The following is a 25,892-nucleotide window of genomic DNA, read 5'->3' on the forward strand; positions in this document are numbered from 1 at the left end:
CCACAAAGCTCCCGCGGGTTTAGGCAAGCGCTGTGAGAAAAATCGCGAGTGCTTGCAGTGCGCAGGCGCTGCTGATGGCTGCGCATGCGCTGAGCTTGCCCGCCGTGAGGCCCGGCTCCCTCCGGCGCTCCGTACGATGCCGCCCCTCGCCCCGCGGCGGGGTCAGGGCGCGGGCGGCCATCTTGTGGCGGCGGCCCCGGCGGGTTGTTGTCGGTGAGGCCGCGCCGCGCCCCCCCCGCGGCCGGAGCAGCCCCGGCCTCATGTCCTCCTTCTCGGAGTCGGCGCTGGAGAAGAAGCTGTCGGAGCTGAGCAACTCCCAGCAGAGCGTGCAGACGCTCTCGCTGTGGCTCATCCACCACCGCAAGCACGCGGGGCCCATCGTCGCCGTTTGGCACCGGGAGCTCCGCAAAGGTGCGCGGGGGGTTTGTCCGGCGGGGGCCGCTCTGGCAGCCCCCGCCCCGAGGTACCGGAGCTGCCGGTGAGCGCGGCCGGTTCCTCCTCGCGTTGCTCCGCGGGTCGGCACCGGGAGAAGTTGGTGTCCCGGGAGTTTACGGGAGCCTGGACACTGTTTACCTGTTGTTGTTTACTAAACTTCGGGGGGAATACCACGTGTGGGGGTGTATTTCGGTGGTACAGGCGGCGTTTTTGGAAAGGCAAACAATGGAGGCACAGCCGAGTGGGGGTTGAGAGGGAGAGGATACTCAGCTTTGGGCGCGCGGTTTGGGTGTTTAAAAAGAGATGCACGAATTACGTTCACTTGGAAGTGCTCTAGCTGTTCGGCTCCGTTTTTAAATTTTGGGTTTGGATTCATACAACTCGCCCATTATAGAGTTAGTGAAAGGAGATAAGCAAAGAAAAAGTACTTACAGAAGTCTGTAAACTTTTTGGTAGTATCATCCAGAACCATTTTGTGCGTGTTTTTCTTGCTGATTAAAGAAAGGCAATTTCCTAGGTGGCTTCATCTTGAAGTCAAGGAAGACTGCCAGTGCGTGGTGGAAGGTGTTCCTGCTGATGGCGGGGGGTAGGAACGAGGTGATCTTTAAGGTCCCTTCCCACCCAGACCATTTTGGGATTCTGTGTGGATGCCCTGTCCCCAAGTGCAGCTCTGAAAGCTGCCAGTGTCACCATTCCCCTGCAGGCACCAGCGCTGTGAGCCCCTTGGACCAGCTGGAGTATCTTCTATGTCACTGTTAGTTTCTAGTTTTTGTTAGTTTCTAGTTTTTTTTCTACTAAATTTGTAGTTTATTCATGAGGTTTTGGAAGATCTGTGTTTGCCCTGTTGTGGAAATGAGCACCTTTGTTTTTTGCCTTCTGTGCGTTTGGGGTTGGGGGAATGGTGAAACTCCCCAGTTTTGGCCATATTGAAATAGAAACTGGAGGTATCAAAATAGGAAAATTTCAGGCGTGTTGAAGAAATTTGATGTTTGGAGCATTGCTTGGAAAATTTTTGAGTTTCCACAAAAGCTTTCTCCTACAGTTTCACTCAGTTCTGAGTTACGCTGTTTTATTCAAGTATTTTTCCTGAAGTTAATTAATAAAAAAAACCCCTAATTATTTTATTAATTTGCTGGTGAGTTAGAACAACTTGTTTTAATTGTGTTTAAAACTTATAGGTTTTTCAAAATTGAGGTGTCACTGTGCACAAGAAGCATTAAATTCATGTTTGCTTTATGAATTAATTAAAACAGAGCAGAAGTGAGGACATTGAGACCTACTTGACTTGGAAGCCCCTGATTTCCTTTGGTAATGGAAATGTTTTGAACTTTGTTTTTAGACTGCAAAGCTATAAACAACTTTGAAAGCCCTGTTAATGATTCCAGGTGAAAGAAATGACAAATAAATGCAAACTCTCCTGTTTTGTTTTTTTTTTTTTTTGTTTTTTTTTTTGCTTTTGTAATTTTCTTTTTTTTTCCCTTTCTCAGCAAAATCGAGTAGGAAACTTACTTTCCTGTATTTAGCAAATGATGTCATCCAGAACAGTAAGAGGAAAGGTCCTGAATTTACCAGGGAATTTGAATCTGTTCTTGTGGATGCATTTTCTCATGTTGCCAGGTACGTTGCTGTACTTATTCAGATTTCCTTTCTAAGACCTTGCATTCTTGTTATTCAAAGCTTAATTCAGTTGGATTTTGTTGTTTTTTTAGGTCTAGGGGATGCTTTTACCCTCTCTGTAGTAGAGATTGGATCCTGACTGCTTTGTGGTTGGGGACTGTTTAGTGTAAATGGCTAACTTTGTATGTGAACCAGTCTTTCACAGCTTTACATGCTGGTTCTCTATGTGCAGCTCCTATGGACTTTATTTCAGTTGCTACCTAAAGATCTGTCAGATCTGTTTATGGGCAGTGGAACTGAACAGTTGGATGTGTTTATTAAAGCCACATAATGCATGGCTCTGCCCTATTGTCAAAAGACTTTAAAAGAGCTGATGTTTTGGGTCACTGGATTCTCACCAGCCTCCTGGTTTGAGCAGTTTCTTTGTGTGTTACCTGATCAGTAATATTCTTGCTGGAGGAAGGAGAGTGTCATAGTTGAAAGGCAAGAAGTGATGCAGCCACTGCCTTATCAAAAATGCACTGTTGTTTAGTTAAGGCTGTGTCTAAACAGCATAATAAGTCCTATTATCTCAGCTAAACAATATTAATGCTCTGGGTATTTGTCTGTTCTGGAGGGCTGTCTGTCTGTCAGAGCATACTCTGAGTGCATTTAAGTGCCTAATGATCCAATCAACCTGATTTTTAACTGGAGTGTTATTGGCTGAAACAACTGTTTAAAATTAATACTCAGAGTGGTAAACTTGTCAGCTTCAGGGTTTTTTATAAACTCGTATTGGAAATTTTGAATGATAGCAAGTTTCTTCTTTTACAGTTTTTCTGCCCTTACTTTGAGGTGTGAATGGTGGGGCACTTCCAGGCAATCTTTAGGCCAAATAAAGGGGAAAATTTGCCACAAGTGTGTTTTGCACAGTTTGTCTCAGACAATACGAGCGAGATTCTCTCCAAATGTTCCCATATTGCAATGGGTGCAGCTGTCAGTTTGGAAGATGCTCTCTGAAAACATAAGGAGTGTTGATCAGCTGAACTCTAATGATTTCCTTATCTTTGAACAGAGAAGCAGACGAGGGCTGCAAGAAACCTTTGGAACGATTGCTGAACATCTGGCAGGAGAGGAGTGTGTATGGCAGCGAGTTCATCCAGCAGCTCAAACTGTCTATGGAAGACTCCAACAGCCCCCAAACAAAAGGTAAATGCATATTGCTTGTCATGTGTATTTTTTTAAATTGGTGCATGCGTGTTTCACTGGAAATACTCTGAGGAGTTGAGCTCTGGCTTGTTTAGTTGAGTTGTTGCCAGAGCGGGTCATGGAGGTTCTTCAGGACTATGTTGAGAAGTATGATTTTCATTAAACTCTTCAGTTCTGATTTGCAGGTATGGCGTCCTTTGCCTTGAGGGTGGCAGTGAGTTTACCTGGGCATGATGTGTGGTGCTGTTAGTGCAGCTACAATGCTCCAGGGCTGCCTTTTGGGATGAAAGCAAGTCAGTCATGCAGGGAACTGTTGTGTTCGCCTCAAGTGTCCCACTCTGCATCTCTGAGGCTGCTCAGCTGGTTTATTAGAATGTTTTATTTAATACTGTTAGTGCTTTCATTCTGATATTGATTGTTTTGTTTTCCATAGTTACTGTATTTTACTATGATTCAGCAAGGAGTTTTGAATAATTGAAGTGTGCAATATATGCCCCAGAAACTTGTCTGGTCTCTTTTTTTTCTTACACCAGCTGATGTCAATTGGCAGAAACTATAACTTTGCATAATTTAATATCATTAGAACCTTATAATAAGGCATAACCTTATTACTGCATGAGACCTGTGAGTAACTGTGAGCATAAGCTTATGTTTGCTATGCTTTGTTTTACTGCTTTGGTAGATCTTGCCTCTTCTATAGCACTTGGAGGTGTTTCACTCGTAGTGCTCCAGTGGAAAGAGGGGAGCATTGGGATGTCTAAACCATGGAAGGTGAGGGTCTTTAAAAGAGTGTTCTCGTTAAGGGAATATTTGTTCACCTTACAGCTGAAGGAAGTGGATGCTTTGTTCCTGGAAGTTCTAGTCTAGGTTGGATAGGGCCCTGAGGAAGCTGGTCTTGTGGCAGGTGTTCCTGCCTATGGCAGGGGAGTTGGAATCAGATGGCCTTTAAGGTCCCTTCTGTTAAGCCATTCTATGATTCTATAGAGCATGTAATTTTCTTCAAATGAGTTGGAATGACATTGCTGCTCTGGTCATATTTTTTTTTATTCCCCACAGGGTTCTGATGGTCTGAGAGAGTTGGTTTGGTCATTACTAAAAAGCTCTTATGCCATTCTTAGGTGATGGAAAGGTGGTCTGATTTGGTATTTAATGTAGAATTATTATGAAGATAAGAGCATAAATGAGATCTGTATGTGAAGACATGTCTGTCTGTAGCTTTGTGCTTTTTCACAGACTGTTTTGGGAAGGACTGCTGGATGGATGCTTTAGCATCTCACACCACTGCCCTTCCACATGCCCCTGATTGAGGTATCCCTTTTGGAAGATGACTTTTGCAATTTTTTTCCCCAAACTGCCCTGACCAAAGGGGTTGTCCCATCTGTATGGAGACAGAAGGAGTCTGTGCTCTGAGGGGTGAAGGTGAACAGTCTCTGCATGAACTGGCTCATGTTGGGGTTCCTCTTGTCTGGGTGCAGTGAATGATGCACCTGTGTGTTATCAAAGGCCAGAATTTACACTCCTGATAACCCTGACCTGATTAACTGAGGATTGGAAACTTTAATTTAGTGTACCTGGGTGTTTCACAAGTGTTTAACTTTGAATCTAAAGGCATTGATAATTGACATCGTGTGTTACTTCCTGGTCATCTGGCAACCAGCTGTGTCTCAGTGTCCTTTCCCTTTGGCTGATGGTGTCAACCACTTCAGCTACTGTTGTCTTCTCAACTTAAAAACATTTGTACAAAACCAAATTTCCTAAGGGTAACAGATCTTTGTCTGTGGGAAGCAGAGTAAAGGAACACAAACCCTTCAAGGACTGCTGTGTGCACAGCTTCACTTGGCAAGAAACTTAGTTTTTGCCTGGGTAATTATCTTTTATTTGAAGGGAACTTCAGGCCTTTTCATGAGTGTGAATGTTACTGCCTTGTCAAGTCACGGTCAAAAAGATTTGAAAAATTCAGCCGAGTTATCCTCTGGGTTTTTTCATGCTTTGACTGGCGTGTGTGCAAATTAGCTTCTTGATGGTATGACCTAGTTTCACCTGGGGGTTTTATGGATTTCTGAGATAAATTGGTGTTCAAGTTTCTGGTGAGTTGCAGAAGGCTTTTTTGTGATTACTGTATTCCATTTTCAAACAGGTGAACGTAAGCAAGATGGAGATTAAGGTGTCCTGGTTTACAGATAGATAAATGTGGAAAACCGTAGTCCAGTGCTCTTCCAAAGCCTTTCTGGGTTTGTGGACTCCCAAGGTAGACACAGCTGAGAAACAGGCAATGTTAGTGTCTGTAGATTGGTGCAAGCTGTACTGTTCAGGTGCTGGAGCACCTTAAGGGCATCCGGTGCTGTTGATAACACCTGGTGCTGGGATAACAACTATATTCTTTTCTTCAGCTTGAGGTATGGCAGCCAGTCAGTGTGGGTAGTTCTCTGTTATTTTCCATACTGCAGTGTCTTAAATTCCTGGGCTGGTGGATGCTTCTTTCTGAGAAGGATGGTTCTACTTGTCTTGGGAGCACCACTTAGAGTTGTGAGACTTGCCAAAATGCAGTGGAATCCTCTATCAGAGAGAAAATACGTCTTTAAAGCTCATCAGTGAGTGTTTCAGTGGTAGTTTGTTTCTTGTTTTGTGAGTAGCAAGGCCTTGTGTAACGCACAGCAATTCAGGTGTTTGCACATGCTGAGTTCCTGCTGTGTAGCAGAGCTGATTTCCCTTCAGAGAGACAGAGGGCTAAGACAGCCAGCCCTTTCTGAGCATTGTATTCCGTGGTTTGACTGCTCAGTGGTGCAGCTGACTACCAGATATTAGTCTTTCGGGTTCCTTAAGGAGATGTGCATAGGCATGGAAATGAGCCTTTGAATATTGATACATTGTTTTATCTGTAAACGTATTCATTAAGCTTGCATTTGCTTTCTCATTTATGTCATTTTTAATAGAATGTTCCTCTTCACAAGCAATAGGGAAGAGAAAAAACCACCCATTTCTTTCAAAGACTGGAAAAACTAGGTCTTAAAGGTTTGATGTGAAACCCTTCAGGCAATACGACCAATATATATAGCTGCTGTGTTTTCTTTTTGTTGTCTTTGTAACAAGCAGTTGAAGAAGGTCCTTGAATGTGCTGTCACTCTTAACACAGAACTGAGCTGCTCCCTGACTGCTTTAATTGTGTTTATGTTGCAAATTTTGGTACAGAAAGTCAGACCTGTATTAAAATACGGGGAAGAGCAGAGAGGAGAGCAGGCAGGGAGGCTTCTGAGGGTAGCTGAAATAAAAGTACCTGGACACAGGACTAGTTATGGTTTTGGAGCAGCTCAGCTCCAGTTGTGCTCACCCTAGGAGAGGCTGCCAACAAATATATATTATAATGAGAACTTCAGCAGCCACAAGTAAGTTTTCCCCAAAGAGAGAAGGATTTGGAAGGGTTGGAGGGGGTGCTGGCTCATTAGAAGCCTGTTTACCTCTGAACAGGCATTAAAATCTGAGAACAAAAAAGTGAGCACTTGAGCTGGGAAGATCCCTCAGGTGTCCAGCTGACAGGAAAAGCTCATAGTTGTCAGCAAGGCCTTTTGACACTAGTCTTCCTCAAGCCAGCAGAGATGGTTTGTAGTGTAAAAGTTGGTGCAGAAATCCTTTTGCCAGTGTCTGTGGACTCTGCAACAGCAAGGTAACAACATCCAGGAGTGTCACTGCGAAGCTGTTAGGAGAGCAGTTGTCTGTCGTTTTGGAGAAATGGAGAGTGCTTTGCCCTTTGGAGACTTTTCAGGAGTAGTTCAGTTCCTGTGAAGAGCACAGCAAAGCAGGAGAGCTGACTTCATTGGGCTTTCTCTGTCTTCTTTATGTCCGTGCCAAGGTGGGCTCTTGGTTTTCATGGAACAAGCTGTCTGTATTCTACAAGGATGTCTTGATTGTTTTGGATATGTATACATTCTGATCAGTTCTGGATGTTCTCAGTCTTATTTTCCCCTTCCCTGTATGGATTTGACATGTTTTTTGCTGGTGTAGACTGTGATGCTTAAATTGCTCCTGTCTGGCAGATTTTTTAAGTTACCCAAGCAGGGTGTATTATAATCTGTGCTGTGCTTCTGTTCTCTTTCAGGGGTCCTTTTGCTCCATATGCTCTCGGGTTTGCAAATAAGTGTAGGGATTTTTGTCTGTTTTGATGAAATTGGTATAGTGTTTGTAGAATTCTCCAGTGACTGGTGCTTAGGTTTCCAGGTGCTCAGCACCACCGACTTCAGAGTGGTTCCAGTCAGACTCACTTGACCTTGTTCAGATGGAATATTCAATGAATTTTGAATCCTCTGTGTCAGAGTGGTGAGCAAGTGTGATGCTGTGTCTTGTGGTAGACCAGTTGGCAACACAGCAGGAATAACTCTTTAGCAATTTGAATCCCAGCTCTCAATTTAATTTCACTTGTGTGATCGCTGCGGTCATGCATTCATCTGTTGGTTGGCTCATGTATATCCTCTGTTGGTTAATTATTTTATGATAAGTACATACAAGTGATAAATATTGATGGCCTGTTGTGTTGGGCTGGGTAATTTTAAGTTCTCTCTTTGGCCACTTTATCATCTGCTCATCTCCTGTTCAACCCAACTTGTGCTTCTTGCAGATCTCTGTGGGCAGCAGTTATTTTCCTTGTTGATCTGGTGCCTCACTGGCTTGTCAGTCAGATTGTCAAGCACTCATACATCAGTTGGATGCATACAATAATTAGCTGTCCTTTTTCTAGCCTAGGTAGCTTTGTTCTATCAAACATCAGCAATTCCTGTGGTTTAGAGTAACTTTTGTGTGCTGCTTTGCCTTCCATTGAGTCTGTTCTCTGCCAGAGCTGTTTGTGTCTCTGGGAAGGTCATTCAGCTCTTTCCCCAAGGACCAGGATATAACAGCTCCTCTGATTTCTCTCCATTAGAGTGAAGTTTTTTCATATGTCCCACTTGACAAGGCAGGCAAAACTCTGCATTAAAAGACAGACATTTCTGTTTGGTTCCCCATTAAAATGGGATAATCTGGTTTTGTTTTAAATTGAGTGATCTTGGATTTTTCTGTGAATCGAAGTATATACAGAGTCTGTTCTTGAACTCCATGATGATCTTGGCAAGACTTGATTCCACTGAGTAGATGTTCTTAAGATTGTCCAAAAATGGCTTACAAATTACCCTGTATCTTACTATCTTTGGTGGCAAGTCTGAAAAATTATCTGCGTTCTTTTGAAAGTTCTGTGGCTGGATCAAAGGCTTCATTATGACTTCTGACTCATTTAAATAAACTGTCTCTTCCCTTTCAAGCTAATGTTTGCCATGCTGAGGTTCATTTAACCAATGCAGTCTTGCTTTATGATATCCCTTTGACATTTCTGAAGTGTTGCAGGTTACCTGCTTGGAGATCAGTTGATGCTTTGCCCATTGGTGTTGTTGCTGTCACATGTTGGAGTTGTAGTTTCACAGAACTGTCCTGAAGCCCTTAGTTTGATGAAAGAGTGGAAGGTTAACCAGCAATTATTGTGTTGATTGTGGGATCACAGTGAGCGTACGGATGATGCAAAAGATAACTTGAAATTCTTCTGTCCTTATGTGCCTTCACATCAATGCTTCATTTCTACTGATAGAAATCCTCACCTGTACACTCAGTGTTAGCCAGACCATCTGAATATCTGAGGGTTGAAATCTGGAATTTATTGACAAATAGCACCTTTATTTGCTTTCTTGCTTTCTTTTTAGGAGACACAAACGCATAGGAAGTGCACACTGCTTGTGTATCCTCAGGCTGGCATGTACAGAGATACATGGGGGAAAAATCAATCTTTTATTAGTGTTTTGCATTTGACTGTTTGGAATATGATGCCAACATTAAAGTCCAGCTGTGGTCATCCCCTAGGGGGCTTAATCATCAGAGCATCCATCTGGTGTAATTCTTTGAAGTAGAGATAGTTAAGGTGGGCAGAGCTGGCATCCAAATGAGTTGTTTCTTTGTCTTCAGTTGCAGAGGAGAAGAAGTCTTTAAAGCGAACTTTCCAGCAAATACAAGAGGAGGAAGATGACGATTACCCGGGGAGCTACTCACCCCAAGACCCCAGTGCTGGGCCACTGCTGGTATGTAGAATGGGTTGAGTCTGGGAGGAGCTTTGAAAGCCATATGGCCACCTCCCCTGTGTCACAGCCACAAGGTGGAGCTGACAACAAGTGAAATGGGTTTAGTGGCCGGATGCAGTTTGGGGTTGAGAAGTCCATGCGAAATGCAACAGATTCCCTTTTCCTACTCCAATAGTGTGTCACTTCTGAGCAGTTCCAGGTAGTCTAACCCAAGGTCTGAATAGTGCTGCTAGGAAATAATTTCAAAAGACTGCTAGAAGAACAGGTCATATTTTAAATTAGTTTTAAAATCAATGTGTAACATCTAAAACCTAAAGCTGTGAACAATTAAGACACAATTTTCTTTTGTAGGGCATATATTTCCGTAAGTTATTAAAAAGCACGACATTTGTTATGTTTGTGTGGAGCTGGTAGGAAAACCAGGACTGAAGAAGACTTTAGATGCTCCATGTTACCGGTGTGGAAATATTTGGAATGAAATAGAAAACTATTGCAGCCAATTGAGGCTACAGAATGAACATATATTAACCCAGAGTCTATTTGAAGGGGATAAAAAATTACACCATCCATCTGGTAAACCGTAAACATTGAAAAATAAATAACAGTTGTCAAGGAAATAAGTGAAAATTTTGTTGTTGATTTTACCTCCAGATGCCTTGCAGCTTATGGTTTCTCTTGTTACTGTTGGAAATCATTTGCAGTTTGCAAGAAAGTAGTAAATATTAGGTAATGGACCTATTTCTTTTTCTGATTAAGAAAATATTTATTTTAAAATTGTCACTGTTTTCATTAGCTTTCAAACTATAGAGCTGTAGCTTAAAAATCAGTGCTTATGTTTATGGGCCTAGTGTTCTATTTCAAAAACCTCCCCTGGTTCAGGATTTTTAAAACAAAAAAAGCAATGCTTCATTCTTCCTGTTCAGGGAGTTTCTCTTGTTTAAATTTTTTTGAGCAAGGAGGAAATACATGTTAGGGATGGTCTTCCTAGAGCTTTCCTCATCTTTGTTCTTTTAAAGTTTGGATGCATTTTGAGTGAATTAATTCAGACTGACATATCTTAGTGCACTAAAGCCAACTGAGAGATGAGCTGAGGACTCACTGAGGAGCCCAGTTCAGTTGCAGAAAGCTGTGTGCTTGCAAGGAGCTGGGTGAAGACAGCCATGGCTTTGCAAAATCAGATTAACCATTTGCTTTATAGGAAGAGCTTTTATCATCATTGGAGTTTATAGTTGGTAAGAGGTTACAGAATTCTAAACCTTGTCATGATGGAAATCTAATACAGTGTTGTTTGGACTGATGGAAACTTGATGCTGGGTGTTTTTGCTCTGTCAGAATGCAGCTTTGCAACAGAACAAAAAGGTGCCTGTACACTTTGGGGAGGCAGAGACTGTTAGGGCTGCTTTTGGGTGGAAGATTCAGTCCCAGCTTGAGGCAGCACACTGAGCTGGTGGTTCTCTCAGACTGGTGTGGTCATGTCCTTCTCAGCTGTGTCTTAAATGATCACTTGTCTTAATTGGACTGGGAAGTTTCCCCCTGCAGAATCTTGAAAGTGATGACCCTGCTGTAATTACACAGGAGGAGCTAAACACTAGCATAGTGTAAACTCAATGAATACTCCTTGTGTTAGGTTTAAAAATTACTTGAAAATGTTCCCCAGGCAGTGCCTTTTAGAGGTGGGTGAGCTCCTCTGCAGTGACCACATCCTTGGGAAGTGGATGTGGTTAAGGTTACCTGGTTTTACTGTTGGCTCACTTGTAGACCGAGGATTTGATCAAAGCCCTACAAGACCTGGAAAACGCAGCGTCAGGAGATGCGACAGTGCGGCAAAAAATTGCATCCTTGCCTCAGGAAGTTCAAGATGTTTCATTACTGGAGAAAATTACAGGTATGAGACTGGAAGATGAATGAACACGGGTCCAAATAATAACTTGGTAATCAAAGTGTGTTGTGGTTTTTTTTGGTTTTGGTTTTTTTTTTTTTAATAATCACAGTGTATGGTGGAGTGAATTCCTGCTTTTTTGTCCTTGCTTTGTAGTTCCGGGGTAATTAACAGATAGCAATCCTGTGAAGTAACACTGAATAGCTGCTTCCATTTTCTTGTCTTGGACTGAGGCTTTGGTACTTTGAGAGCATCATCAGCATTTTGTAAGAATGTAAAGGAAATTAGGCCAGAGTTCTCAAGTGATATGTTTGCTTTTGAGCACCTCAACTGTTAAGATATCTTGAAGTTTTATCAGACTGTGCTGAGTACACACATAGTCCTTGACTGATACAGTTTTGATTTCTACCAGAGTGCTGAGTGCACACATACTCCTTGATTGCTGTGGGAAAGGCAAATTGCTACCCCCATTAATCTGTCAGTCTTTGTTTAAATTAACTTTTGCAATTGCATTTGAAAAGTAATTTTAATAGAAGCATTTAGAGCTTGAAATTATTTGACTCTTGTTCCTGGAGGTAGTTTTAATTTAGAACTCATTATGAATTATCACTTATTTGGCTGTTCATAATGTATTCTTACATTGTCCGACTGGACTGTGTGCAAGTCCTTAGATTTGTGTCAATACATTTTAAATTACTCCTATATAAGAGGAATTAACAAGTGCACACTGCGTTTAAATGTAGAAACCTGATTTGTTTACCTGAAGGTACTTCCTAACATCTTAATTAACCTATTCATAGAGGCTTACTATTCAGATTTATATCCCCTCTTTCACTGATATCTCTGTAAGGATTAAACACACTTAATTCAATGTCTAAAATACAGCCCACAAAGGGTGGATGTCCTATTTCCTGTACATCCCTGTGATAACACCCCTTACTTTCCTGTCAAGTCAGAAGTATATTTACGAACAAGAAGTTACTGTGCCTGCGGCTCACGAACTGCAGCCGTTCTGTCAACAACTGAAAGTTTTAAGCTTTGTCCTCTCAATCACCCGACGCTTTTGCACGCAGACAAAGAGGCTGCGGAGAGGCTGTCGAAGACGGTGGACGAGGCGTGTCTGCTGCTGGCCGAGTACAACGGGCGGCTGGCGGCCGAGCTGGAGGACCGGCGCCAGCTGGCACGGATGCTCATCGAGTACACCCAGAACCAGAAAGATGTCCTCATGGAGAAGGAGAAGAAGCTGGAGGTGAGTGCTACTTACCGGGGCTGGCAAAATTGTTGGCTCACCAAATGCTCACCCTGGACTTCTAATCTATGGGTTTCTCCCAAGGGAGATGATTCCCGGTGTTACCTTTACATGATTCCCGGTCTTGCCTTTACATTTAATTCCAGGTGTTACTTTTACTTTTGATTCTAGGTTATCTAGGTTCTAGTTGTCTTTACACTTGGAGTAAAATGGGTAAGAAAGCAGTGTTGAATCTGGAGAGTGCAGATCTGTTCTGATGTTCAGTCCAGATGTTTCAATGCACCAGTGCTCTATACTTCTTAAAGAAAAATAGGCTTGCCTAACACATACGTTATTTTGTTGTGACATACCCTTTTTAAAAAAATTAACCTCCCTTTGCTGAGTTTTTCTTATAGTGCTTGGGTTTTTTTGTTATTTCCTGATGGCTAGGTGTCCTTCATCTGCCTCCTGAGCCCCTGCTTGTTTAGGGGAAGCAGTTTAAGCCGGGTCTTCTGCTCTCTATCCTTTAACAGCCACATACCCACAGCTTCTGTGCTGCAGTGTAAATGGGACTGGTAGTTAAATACAATGACGTGTTTCATATGCAGCTCATTTGAACAGGAAGGGCAGGACCCTAAAACAGCCTGGGGCTGAACTGAGCTTCCCCCCCCCCCCCCCAGCATTAGAGGCTGTGCAGCCAGCTGTTTACAGCTGTTTATCCAAAACGTGCCTTCTCCATGGAAGTTCTTTCAGCAGCACGTTGTGGGACTAGCAAGGAGTTTAATTAATGACTGTGGTTGTATGTCACTCTGCCATCTGCTAAACTGCCCCTTGGCGGCACATTAAGGGCTTCTCTGCACCGTGGTGCTGGTGATGAGCAGCTGCTGCAGGGTGGGATGGGAGGGGATGTGGAGGACAACATCTCCTGGAAGGAGACTGAGCTGCAGCAATTGCAGCCTCTGTTTACTCTCATGGCAAACCTCATCTTCTGACAGCTTGGCAACTTTGTTCCCAGATAAAATTCATTTGGAGTGTTTTCTTTGCTTGTGTTTATTTTGGAGTTTCTCAATGCCTTGTGACTGAATTTCTTCAAGTATAGCATCAGTCTTATGACTGAGTCAGAAAAAACACAATTAGGCATGGATATAGATGATGCCATGAAACCAAATCTTGTTTGGCAATCTGTTTATTTTCTGTGGAAGTCTTGGGTCAGGTTTTGGGGGTTTTCTGGCTTAGAGAAGGGCACCTGTGTGTATTTTAAAAAATACATAAATGACAGACATACTGCTGTTTGCAGTAGATGGGTAGCAAAATGCTGCACAAAAATATTTTTAAAGGCCCAGAACAATTAATAATTTTGAGTCAGTTTGAGACTATGAAACTGAGAAATTCATAATGACAACATGAAATTAAAATTTCTAATGCAGTTGCTGAAATGTTGTGACAGTCGTGGGGTTTTTTTTGTTTGGAAAATATCCTTTTGGTAAAAAATGTTACTTGAAAATTGTAACACTGGCAGGGGCAGAAATGTAACCCTGAAAATTAAGTGTTTTGCTGGCTGAATTGCTTTGTTAATTATAGTAATCCTGCTAATGGCAATGGGGCAGGCTTCTTCCTCACTGACAGGTGTAAATGCAGTTCTCACTACATTAGAAAAATGAAGAATGATCTTATTTAAATACTGGGATTTTATTAAATATCTGTTTAGGTTGGCATCTTTGCCATTCTGCCAGACAATGTTGCCTCAGTGCTGTAGCAGTCTAAACAGAGTTGTAGGAAATGCCACTCCAACACTGAACATGAGGCACAATTGATATTCGTGTCAGCTCTCAAACCTCAGTGAGGGATGTTGCCTGATTACAGCATTCCATTGTTCTGCCCTTGTAGAGGGTTAATAAACAGTGGAAGATGCTGGTTACAGATAAAGCAGGCCAGATCTGCTTATCAGTTTTGTTTGAGTCTTTGATGTTCTCACATTATTGATAAGCCTGGATTTTTCTTTGTAGTGCTAATAAGCATTTTACTAGAAGGATCTGAAACTTGTAGCAATTAAAAATGTATTAAAAACCCAAAACATTTACTCAGGCAAGGTCTGAAATGAGAAAATAACTTAAACTAATTTTACATCTCTACCCATTGTAGGCTTTGCTCTCTTGAGGTATCTTTTCCAGAATCTTTGGTACTTTGAGTTTTTCCTCTTGTGCTCTTAAGTTTCCTGACTTAGATGAGAGGGTGTGTTCAGACAGGAGATGGATTGTTTACTTCACCATCCTCATCTAGCCAAGGCTGTAGGTGGGGGAGAGGGGCTTCTGACAGAAATGAAAGTCAGGGCTATATTTTAAGGGATGAAAATACCTAATTTGGAAATTACTCTGTTTTTTTTTTGGGGGGGGGGGCGTTTTTTGGTTTTGGTTTTTTTTTTTGTATACTCACAAAGTCTTTCAGTGTGATAGCAATGAAAGTAGCTAATATATGTCTTTTTGAAAAGCAGCTTTTGTGGTCTGAAGAGCTGCAGTTGTTTGCTAATCCTGTTAATGCTGTTCCTCAGGAAACAGCAAATAGTCAAAACATCCATAAACTCAGTGTCTTTGTGTCTTGTGGGCTAATACTTAGAGTACTCCACATGTCAAACCCCTGTGACACAGCTCTTGTCATCAGTTGTAGTAAGGCTGAGGGACACTGCTGAGGAACATGGTTTTGGAAAGGAATTCCACATAAGCATGGATTCACCTGGCATGATAAGGATTGAAACAGTGGGGGACGAAGAAGCACTGGTGATTTGGAGGGAGAAAGCTGGAACAGAGCCTGAAAATCATAACATATGGACAAACTCTGATTTTAGGGTAGCACTGGAAAAAAAATCAAAGTGTAATAATTAGGATTCTTTTATCCTGGGAGTGATATTGTGGTAATTTGACTGCAGTCTAAGAGCACTTAAGAAGGTAGATTTTCTTTAATTCTAGCAGTCAGTAAAATCAGCTGGCCCCAAACTGATGCTAAAGAGCCTATAACAAGGCATGTATTTTCAAAGGTAAGTATTCCTCATGTGAACTTCCTGAAAGATAAAGGGGATACTGTCATTCAACAGCTGAACACTGAATTTCTTTTAAAATGGTCCTTCATCTTGATCAGCAGTTGTGGGCTTGATACTGCATCTGCTGTTTGATCTTGCATGGCTGGGATAGATCAGAGGTGGCCTGGACATTCACAATAGTAGATGACAGGAAATAAAATCCACTTTCAGACAGGTGTAGAACCAGGAACTGTTGTTTCTGTAAGAATGAGATGTGTCATTGTATCTCACAGCAGTATGGAACTTCCAAAGGAAGTTTCCTGATTTGTGTTATTTTTGGCCATAGCTGGCCCATTACAATTACTGAGCACAATCAGCTCAGTAATTGTAATGGGGAGGTTTTTTGTCCTCCAGCACCTGAGCTTGAAGAACTTCAAGGAGAATTGTCTTTTGAAGTCAGAGCACTCTTCTGGAATGCATGGCAGGCAATGAGAAAGAATCCAGGAAGGTAGTTTGTGTAAAATGGAAATGTGGTAGGGGGAGCATCCCATGTTGGTGTGCCAGGCAGCTGTAAAATGAAGTCAGATAAACAGATGAGACTGGAAGAATTAAGGAAAAGCAGTGCAAGGAAATGGCAAATTGCATAGAAGCTTCATGGGTACCTGAAATAACTACTGACAGTAAGAAATGTAGAGTGAGTGGAGGGAGTGTTTAAATCTGATGTGGAGAAGAGGCAGAAAAAATAGAAGACTGTGCATTCAGAATTTTTGGTTTGATGTGCAGTCCGTGAAGGCAATTCTTCCACATACCTTCTGTATCTGTGTTGGGGAAAGGTGGCATGAGGAACACTGTAGCATAGGTGGTGTGTATGTACTCAAATAATTGTGTCTTTGCATGTCTGCAGCTATGGATCTTAAATACAGTATGTTCTTTAGATTTAGTTTAGGGGAAGTATTCTGACTCTTGGCTGCAGCTGAAAAATTGTCACTTAAGAGTCCTGCTGAGAGCTCTGGGGTTTTTTAGGTGTTTGTGGGTTTTAATATTCATGGCTTCAAGGCACCTTTAATAAGGTGTTAATGCCGTGCCCACACAAATTTGCAAACCCTCTTTGATAATCCATCTCTGAGAGATGAAATGCATTCTCACTTGAGGTTTTCTGGACTGCCCAGCACTACACATTTTCTTGAAATACAATTTAGTTCAGTGGGTTAATAGGCAATTTATTGCTGTGCTGCTTCCACTGCCTGGGTCTCTGTAGTGTGTCACTATTGGCACAGCTTTGTGGTTGCTGCTTCCCTCAGATGTGAATTCTCGGGTTGTGTGGTATATTCATTTCAGTGGTTTAGACAGTGAAATAGGAGATGAAGTTTTAGGGTTCCTGCCAGGAAACAAAATTTGGTCAGTATTTGACATGTGTGAAGTAGCAGGAGCAGCTGTGGGAAGCAGCGGCGGAGTGGGGTCGGTTCTGTGACCCTGGCAGGGAGATCTGGGCACCCAGAGCACCCAGACAGTGTCAGACTTGGGTCTGTAGGACCAAACTGGTGACTGCTGGGGCAATCTGTGCACCAGTTCTGCCAGCTGTGAGCCACTGGTGCCTCTGGGTGTGGGACAAGAGCACAGGGCTGCTCTGTAGGGAGCTGACAGCTGCAGGGAATGTGGGTCTGTCGGGCCGTGTACGGCTCGAGGCAACAGATGAGTTTCTTTGCACAATGCAGAGATACAGTTCCTTCACTTTGTAGGTGCTTGTAGATATTTATAATTACAGTAGTGCTGCAAATAGAATAATGCTAAACAATAAAAGTGAATAAAAATAATACAATATTAACATACAATGTTCTTTTGCATTTTGCTGAAGTGAATGAGTATATGACCACTCTCTTAGCTAGAAAAGTATTAAGATGCTTGGAGAGGTGAATATGTAGCTGTTGGCTTGTGCCCTGGATTTTGATTTTTGTGGTGAACATCAAATGCACCCCCCTCAGTGTTTATTTCTGGAAGGGCATTTGGCAAATGAAATTATGCTTTGTGTCCATCATAGAGTGGCAGCAGCTTCTTCTGGGCTTTTTCTGTGAGCGTTTGAACATTGCAGAGGTTGAGGCATTCCCAGCAGCTGGAGAAATGCAGTGTGGAGGCTTCTACTACTGCCTCTTCTGTTGTCCTAAACAAAGGGGAGAGCAAGGAAATGAGTTACGTTTTGAGAGCGTGTAATTCTGCCAGGAGCAGAAACACCATCTCTGCTGAAGTGTGATGAATGACGCTGCAGAAGAAAGAAGCCTTGTCAAATTTAAAAGTGCAAGACTGAACAAATTTAAGGTCTGAAAATGAACTGAAGACTCTGTAAGGAAATACATCATTCAAGCTCTGATTCCTGGACTGCATCTTTCAGATAAAACCTCAAATTTGCTGGTTTAGTGCTGCTGCAGAATGAGGAAACCTGTCTTCACCCTGGCATTTGGTTTCAGTTTGCTTTTTGAGGAGGATTCTGCTGCAATGAGCTTGTGGAATGGCAGAAGTTTTCCTTTCTGTTCTTTTTCTAGTGACTCTTTTGAAAGTACTTTCCATAAGTTAAGTGGCAAGGAGTAGAAGCTAAGGAATACCTAATGAACCTGCTGCAGTACTGTGATGTATTTAATGTTTTTAAAGAGAGGTTTTACATGAACATATAATCACATGGCTCTCACTCACTACGTACTCTCCAAATTTCTGCTGAGCCTCTGATGCATTTTTCCCCTGGCTTGTGGTCCTCTGTTTTCCTACAGCTGGCTCAAGCTGCATTGTATCAAAACTGTGCCTGACCGGCTGCTCTTCCTATTCACCTTCCAAATTCTCATTAATGCTTAGCTCGATGGTTTTTTCAGTATATGCAATTGCTGTGATGACTTGCAGCATGTTCCTGCTCGACCCTGCACAGGAGAGGACATGTCCAGTGCACACTCTGAGCCAAAATAAGCTGAAATCTGTGCTGTGAAACGTGACAAGGTGAACCAGGCCACGCAGCAGTGCTCAGGCTGAATTTCCTGTCATGTTGATTACAGTCAGTTCTATAATGTTCAAGCACGGCTGCTTTGGAATGAAACACTCTGTCACCTTCATTCAGCAGTGGTTAATTCTGATTTTGCATTTGTTTCAAGGACTGAGTATCTAATTCTCTTGGCCACTGAGGATGTAGAACGCCACACACCGAAAGGAAATGTCGATTAGCAAAAGCATCCGTGTGGCACAGTGCCAGTTTTTTCCTCTATCATCCTGAAACTCCTGCATACAGCAGAGATCTCATTATTTTGTCTGAAAAAAGCAAATAGCATCCAAATACTATTAATCTTAATATAAGCCTACTGAGCAGTGAGGCAATTAGCTTGACACAGAGTACAAACGAAGGCCTCGGAAAGCAGCAGCTTATTTTAACTGGACTTTGTGTTGTTCAGTTTCATGGAATGGACAGACCTTATGGAAAAATCTGCAAGGTGCTATTTCCAGGCATGTCATGGGCTACATAAATAATATGGTTTCCCATAAAACCTGCTTCCAGAGTTGTGTGTTGCAGAATGTGGCAAGAACTTGTGGAAAAAGTAAAGCCCTCAAGCTGAAGGAGGGGGTTCCGTGTCTCTGCTGCTGTGTATTGTTGAGGGGAGCAGCCAGCATTCCCTGTCCCAGCTGTGGCTCATGGGCTTTCTACTCCTTGACAGCTGTGCCAGGAATCAGCACAGCATCTCAGGCCCAGAGGGCTGGAGAGGGTTTAAGCATGGAGCAGACACTTTTCTATTATGCTCTGTGATGTGTATCCAATCTGTCCAGTAAGTATTCATCTATTCTTGGAAATCTTAGTTTCTGAATTACTCCTTTAGTCTCCATTCCTGAATTTAGTATGTTTTTTCTGAGCCAATTTTTAATGGTTTGGGGGTTGTTGCTCCCTTTTCCTTGTGAGAATTTTTTTCTCTTATTTTTTCAGTTTGGTTTTTAACTACTTGTTTAAAAACAAACTGAAAAAAATCGGCCTTTGGTGTTGACTAAATAACACTTGCATTTAGTTATTAGTAAGGGGGAATTACTTAGAATTAAAAGGACTATGGTTCTCAAAGTGACTTGGTGTTTATTTTTGCTCATCATATACCTGCAAAAGTCTCTCTCCAAATCGAGAGGATATTTCTGATAACTCAGTGTTCCATGTAGCCCTCAATGCAGGGTATCCCTAAAAATAAGGACATGTTAAGAGCAATATTTTCCTAAACACTTGAAGCTGTTAACTGTGAATCTGGAAGTAGGTTGGTGCTATTAATATGCAGAATAATTGTTCCCAAGTCTGTATGTTTGCCAACAGCAGTATGGTTTGGACACATCTTGGTGGTTTTTCGTTTGTCAGTGTGTTTTATGAGAACTGGGCTGTCAGGCAAGGCATTGGCAAGATTCTCCCTCCCTTAAGTAGCTGTATTGGGGAAGGAATGTTGTTTGCCTCTAATATAACTCTAATGGTCACACAAATCATTTTCAGCTCAAAAGCCATAGCATTCCAGTCCTCACTGTCCACGAGAAGCAATGGATCCTTGTCACCTCGTCAGTTTTGCCCTGAAAATGGCAGGACATTAGTCTTTCTGTGGAGGTTGTACCTGGTTTTACAGAATTTTTTTATGTGGATCCATAATTGGATTCATAAATCTGTAATTGTTTTGTGTGGATCTTGGCAATTCAAGCCACATTTGAGGTATTTTCTTGGCTTATGCCTGGAATTTGCAACTTCTTTTGATCTTCACTGCCCATTTATCAGACCTGGAGGATTTGCCAGCTGCCTTGCCCTTCCTTCCTTTTTTTTTTTTTTTTTTTTTTTTTTTTTTTTTTTTTTTTGTTCCTATCTTTAGTGGGAATTATGACAGAAAAAAAGAAACACCTGCTGATACTCACTCTTGACAGCCTGGCATTCTTGATGAGCAAATGCTGTTCATTCTTTCCTGGCTTGATATCCATCACTGCCTGACAATAGCCTAAATTATGGATTTTAAAATATTTTTAAGATGGTCTTCTGTGCATCTCCAAGTCCAGCCTCTTCCACCTTCTCTCTGCCAGCATTTGGAGTAGAAGAGCTCAGTAGATGTTCCTGCTGTCTCTGCTGTGTGTGCAGGAGCTGGTGTGTTGCTGTCTCCTGCCTCCAGCACTGGGGATGTGCCAGCCCTGAGCTGAGCACTCTGGGCACTTTCTGCCTTTTCCCCAGGGTTGGCTCCCATGTTCTTTTGGAGAAGAATCCTAAGTGTTGGAATGCTGTGCATCCATGGCATCCCTCTTTATCTGCTGCTGCTCTCTGTTAATGATAAAGAAACTGGGGGGTTTATTTTTGTTCTGTCTTCATCTCATGACTTTCTTGACTTGTTTCTCTCTTTAAGAATTCCCAAAGGAGCGTGATTAGGAGTGTGATTCTTTTATGGCCTTGATTCTCATGTCTTTCATTAAAACGAGACAAATCCTCTCAATGTGCGCACCTTGAGTTTTTTTGGGTTTTTTTTATTACTGTTCTCTAGGCATGAGAGCAGCACCCCACAGTTCATGGAGCTGGGAGGGTTTTGTTTGGACTTGATTATTTCACTGTATATCCTTAGTATGTTAACAGAAGTGTTTGGTTATATTAACTCACTGAGCCTCATAAAGGATGGAAGTTTGAACTAGGCTGTTAAAAGACATTCCTGCTTGGTGCTGGCAGGAAATTTATGGGATACAGTTACGTAGCCATTGCAGGGGTGTCGGGAGTTGTTGCGATTGATGGCTGCTCTCACTGTTCTAATCCAAAATAATGAAACACAGAGAGTGTAAACTCCTTGCTTGTAACCCCACAGGAACTGCTGTGCTTTGATGTTTGGAGAAGGTGAAGAGAATTTCCATCACTGAGAAGGTTAGAAAGTCTGGATTAAAGTTGTAAACTCTTCAGAAAGATGTTTTGATTAAACATGTGCCTGGTTTCATTTGATCTTCAGAGATATAAACTTCTGTTCTCTTTGCCAAGTAATTAAGAAATGAAAAGTAAATTGATATTCTAGCTGGCTGTGTGGCAGTCTGTTCTGTGTGTTGTTTTTTTTTCTTAAAGCTCATTGTTTCCTGCATTCTGGAGGTGCCATGAAAAGTAGGCCACACGTAATTGAGTAAAGACTGGCACATTTAAAAAAAATTATGTGCTACTGGAGTTTTAGTCCTTCAGTTTCTGTCTTCTGTGGCTGTTACATGAATGTATAGAATCACAAGACTTTGAAAACTGCATAAACAGTCTTTAATTAATCTTCTGTATTGGATAACTTGGATCTGTGTTGGGCTGCTCTTAACTGGCCTCTCACCAGAATTGACCAAGGTACAGTTACATTGTTCTTTCTTCCATTTTCAGGGTCCAAACTCCTCTCTCTCCTCATTATGAACACAAGTCACTGGTGTCTCTGAGACCTCGGGGAATTTCTGCACATGGATAGGGATTTCTTACTGCACTTTCACTACTTAATCCAGACCTCATTTATGGAAAAACCACTTTCAAGTTTCCTCTTTGGAGATTTTTAGCTTGCTCTTTTTTCCCTCTGTAATGAAATGCTGAAGATTTTAGTATCTGTGTCCAGTGTGGACATGCCTTTCCCTGGTTTACATTCAGTGGTCCTGCACGTGTTTCCATGGTGTCTCTGCCATGCCAGTCTCACAGCACAAGAGCTGGGGTGAGCCCTCTTTGACAACCAAAACTTGGGTTTGATTTAATGACTTGAAAGGGGAAATTGGATTAATTAAGTGTTCAAAATTGATCAAGTTTGAAAGCAATGAGCATTTTGGCAGCATAGTAATACTTGGGGTGTCCCTCAGCCTGTGGCTTCTGGCGGTGGAGGGGTGTCAGAGGAACATTCTGGCAGCAGCTAGGAGTCAGTATTTGGGGAAGAAAACAAGGATGAAGCAACTCTGCACTGACACTTCTCTCAAATGCTCTATCAGGCCCCAGTGTGTGCTGGTTTGGGGACACTTTGCATGTAAAATTGGTAAGGCAGGGCAGGGTTATTAGTTTAGGGATGCCAGAGCCTGTCAGCAGGCTGTGAATTTGGGCCAGATGGCAGGGTCTGCAGTCATGCCAGCAGTGGCTCAGAGCACCAGGCCCTGGCCACCTTCTGAGAGTCCTCACCTGGAACATACTCCTGGCTTAACTAACAGCAGTGTTAATTAACCTGTGCTTAATCTTTGTTCTCTTGTCTCTTTCCCTCAGGAATATAAACAGAAGCTTGCTCGGGTAACTCAAGTGCGCAAGGAGCTGAAATCTCACATCCAGAGCCTTCCAGACCTGTCACTGCTGCCCAATGTCACAGGAGGTCTGGCACCTCTGCCATCTGCTGGAGACCTGTTTTCAACAGACTAGAACAAACCATGTGTCCCAGTTTTCATTATTACCAGCAGAAGTGAGAAGACTTTGGTGTTGGCTGGAAGTCCAGTCTTCCAAGATCTGCAGTAGGAAGGAACTTGCAGACCCTGCTTTGAACCTCTTGGCTGGTTGTACTCACCCTCTCTGTGTACACTGGCTCATGTGAGGGGAGGAAGAGGAGTGAGTTTTGTGAGCTGTGAAGGGAGTGGGGTTGGCCTGTTTAGGCAAACTTCTCTCATCTTTTCCTGTACTCTTTAGTTGCTGTTTGCTCTTAGCGCTTGTTACCCCCACAAAGATCACAAATCATGTACACACATAACTGGGAAGCTTCCAGAGAAAGGTTGACCATGCAGTATCTTCCCTCTGTACAAATATTTTTTTTTTATTTCTGAGTAAGTCTCATCTGCTTTAGTTGGGTTTCTGAGCCCCATCTGTGGGAGCAGTGGAATGGCTCGTGGGCCTCGTAGGGATGTGTGTGCATGTGAGTCCTGTGCCAGGGGAGGGCATCTGCTCAGCAGTGCTACAGGGAAAGATTTTTCCTAAGCCTGCAGTTCCTCATAATGCTGGGGGCTGATGTGAAGGTAGTTCCCATTTGGTATGGATGTAAATTGAAGTCACAGGCAATAAAAATAAGCAGCTTTTCTTTGTGAATTAGAGGTAGACTCATAAGTTACACTGTGCTGAGCAAAGCAGAACTGGATGTTACCTAAGTGGGAGTGGAAGTAAATTTTGTTCTAGCTACCTTAGATTTATACCACATTTTTCCTCTTCATTATATGAAATTAGATGGTGATGGAAGCTTTGATTCAATGACCTGAGAGGCTGGAATGGTGTGAGGCAGCCGCTGGTGTCCCTGTGACAGGCACTGTTAGGTCTCCTCTCAGGATGGTTACATTGAAAATACAACAATAAAAACTCTCCATAGCTTTAGTGAAGTTGTCTGATGCAGAGAAGTTAAATGTGGTATAAATATTTATTTATATAGAAAATAGACCCATATATATGCATATATCCTGTATGCAAATGTACGCTGTCCATGCATGTAGATATTAGAAGGATGTACTTAATTTTGTGTCACAGATTGTGAGTTGATTTTTATAATCAGGAAAAGTGTAAAAAACAAAAAAGGTAAATTTTAAAAGCTCTTAATTCCATTATGTTGCTGGCTAGTGTTTTAGCTGCCAGGGGTGTAGTTACATTTCAGTTTGTGTGTTAGGTGTGACAAGCTGGACTCTGATCACTGAACCATTCCAATCTGGATACAATTCTGTTTAAATTTAGCACCTCTCACTATAAAACAGGTTCTGTTTCTGGAGACACTTGATCTGGTAACACAAGTTTTGTAAGACAGAGGCTGAAGTGAGCTGAGATGCTTTTGCTCTCTCTGTGCCTCCCTGTGGTCTTGAGCTGGTGTCAAAGCCAGGAGAAGAAAATGCAGAAATGCAAAGCTCGTTCTGCTGCACATTAATTTATTTTGCAGGCTGTTCAGCAGCCCGGTCAGCATTCAGGTACAGCAAACAACACAGCATCTTTGATCATTCAGTTGTTCAGAAGCTCACGTTCTTTTCCTACTGACACTTCCTTTTGTCCTTTTTTATGCTCCTTGCACCCTCACTGCCCAGCCCACAGATGTTTTTTTTCTCTTTAGTTTACAGGAATTTTTTCAGTGGCAGAACTATGCGTTCCCTGAGTCACTTTGATTGTACAGCCTTTTATGGTCCAGACTTTATATTAAGCACTGTACATTCTCTCTGCTTTTGCCAAAAATGAAAAACAAACAACAACAACAACAAAAAACACCAAAAAAACCCCACCAAACTTCAAGAACCCAAACCAAAAGACTCTTCCATCCTGATTCAGCTCACCCTGAGGCTGTTAAACCAAGTTATTTTGAGCATTGATTGAATGTGTATCCATTATAGGACAAAAAATGTCAAAAAACTGATGTAGACAAATGTGTTGGCATCTCACGTTTGTGTTTTGGGCATATCTGTGAGAGAGTTGTCTGTCTGGTTTTTTTTTTATTTTTTTAATTGAAATGTTTTGATTTTTTTTCCTGAATATATGCGTGTGTTCTATTTTGCTTAATTTAAATGAAGTCTTGTGGTTTTATTTGCTTTACTTTTTGGGCAAAGGGCATCTGATGAACTGGGTGACATTTTCTGAAGGTTAAGCAGATTTCCCCACAGTGTGTCTTTTTTAACAAAAGCTTAAATCTGTATATTAATTGACTTAGGAATTAATTTAGACATATAGGCTGCCATTTGACAGCAGTATATTCTGAAATGTCTCATAGATATCTATTTTTGAATAAAGAGGGTGTCATTGAACAGTAGTGTCCTTACTTCTTTCCTCAATGCTCTGGCACCCTGTGGGTTTTGTTTGGGGTTTTTCACCCTTCTAAAGCCCAGGCAGTGACTTGGGAAGATCCTTGTATCAGTTTTCCGTGCACAGTGAATTGGGGGATTTCTGTAGGAGATGTCAGTTGTTACTCTGGGAAAAATACAAATAAAAGCCAAACCTGGAATGGGAGGAAGGTGCCCCCCTGCATGAGCACCAGGAGCTACTATTCCAGCAGGGTCAGTGTGATCAAAGCCTCTCAGCTTTGGGGGTCTCCACATTGCCCTGGAGTTAATTCTGGATGTTCTGGGGAGGCTGAGGGGCTCTTCAATTAACCAGTCTGCAACAGCCTCTGTGGGCAAACAGTGATTGTTTCATGTGCCCTGGAGAGTATCTGCAAAGCGGATTATGTTTTATACTGATTTACAAATCTTCCCTTAAAGGGGCTAGATTTAGCACTGCTTTCACAAAGGCTCTCCTTTGCAGAGGCTGGGCAGTGTTGTGGGAGCAGGAGCAGGAGGGAGCTGGTGTGGTTCCTCCTAGTGAAAACCACCTTTGTGTGGTGTTGCAGGAACTAAGGTGGGGTTTTCAAAGACAGAAATGTGACAAGGTACTGGCTGTCCTTCCTTGCCTTTGCAAATCGGGTTTTTGTTTTTTTAAGAGCCAGAACAAACTCCTCCAAAAATATTTGACTGTTAGGCAGCTGCCTTTGCAGCTCAGTACCTCAGTGCACTGGTGTGCAT

General features: G+C 42.3%; 1 protein-coding gene across 3 annotated transcripts; it reads left to right on the plus strand.

Annotated features, from left to right (window-relative positions):
* The first annotated feature begins 180 nt into the window (after positions 1-180).
* RPRD1B (regulation of nuclear pre-mRNA domain containing 1B) lies at positions 181-25,139 on the plus strand. Of its 3 annotated transcripts, XM_062504769.1 has the most exons (9): positions 181-411; positions 1,923-2,052; positions 3,107-3,205; positions 3,426-3,432; positions 9,225-9,312; positions 9,590-9,594; positions 11,088-11,214; positions 12,282-12,457; positions 22,657-25,139. In XM_062504769.1, exons 1-9 carry the CDS (start codon positions 261-263, stop codon positions 22,804-22,806), a joined length of 933 nt encoding a protein of 310 aa, XP_062360753.1. In that variant the 5' UTR covers positions 181-260; the 3' UTR covers positions 22,807-25,139. The 3 variants fall into 3 exon arrangements, with proteins under 3 accessions (XP_062360753.1, XP_062360752.1, XP_062360751.1); XM_062504768.1 differs by lacking the exons at positions 3,426-3,432; positions 9,590-9,594 and adding an exon at positions 21,269-21,324 and having other exon boundaries at positions 182-411; positions 3,107-3,240; positions 9,217-9,329; positions 22,657-22,785; XM_062504767.1 differs by lacking the exons at positions 3,426-3,432; positions 9,590-9,594 and having other exon boundaries at positions 184-411; positions 3,107-3,240; positions 9,217-9,329.
* Positions 25,140-25,892: the final 753 nt, after the last annotated feature.

The sequence above is a fragment of the Cinclus cinclus genome, chromosome 18, assembly GCF_963662255.1.
Source record: "Cinclus cinclus chromosome 18, bCinCin1.1, whole genome shotgun sequence".
NCBI lineage: Eukaryota > Metazoa > Chordata > Aves > Passeriformes > Cinclidae > Cinclus > Cinclus cinclus.

Bases quoted from the DNA above. Each gene is read 5' to 3' on its own strand.
- RPRD1B (XM_062504767.1), top strand. From the start codon at position 261: ATGTCCTCCTTCTCGGAGTCGGCGCTGGAGAAGAAGCTGTCGGAGCTG. The intron at 2,053-3,106 runs GTACGTTGCTGT...ATCTTTGAACAG, and splicing joins GCATTTTCTCATGTTGCCAG to AGAAGCAGACGAGGGCTGCA. The intron at 9,330-11,087 runs GTATGTAGAATG...GCTCACTTGTAG, and splicing joins CCAGTGCTGGGCCACTGCTG to ACCGAGGATTTGATCAAAGC.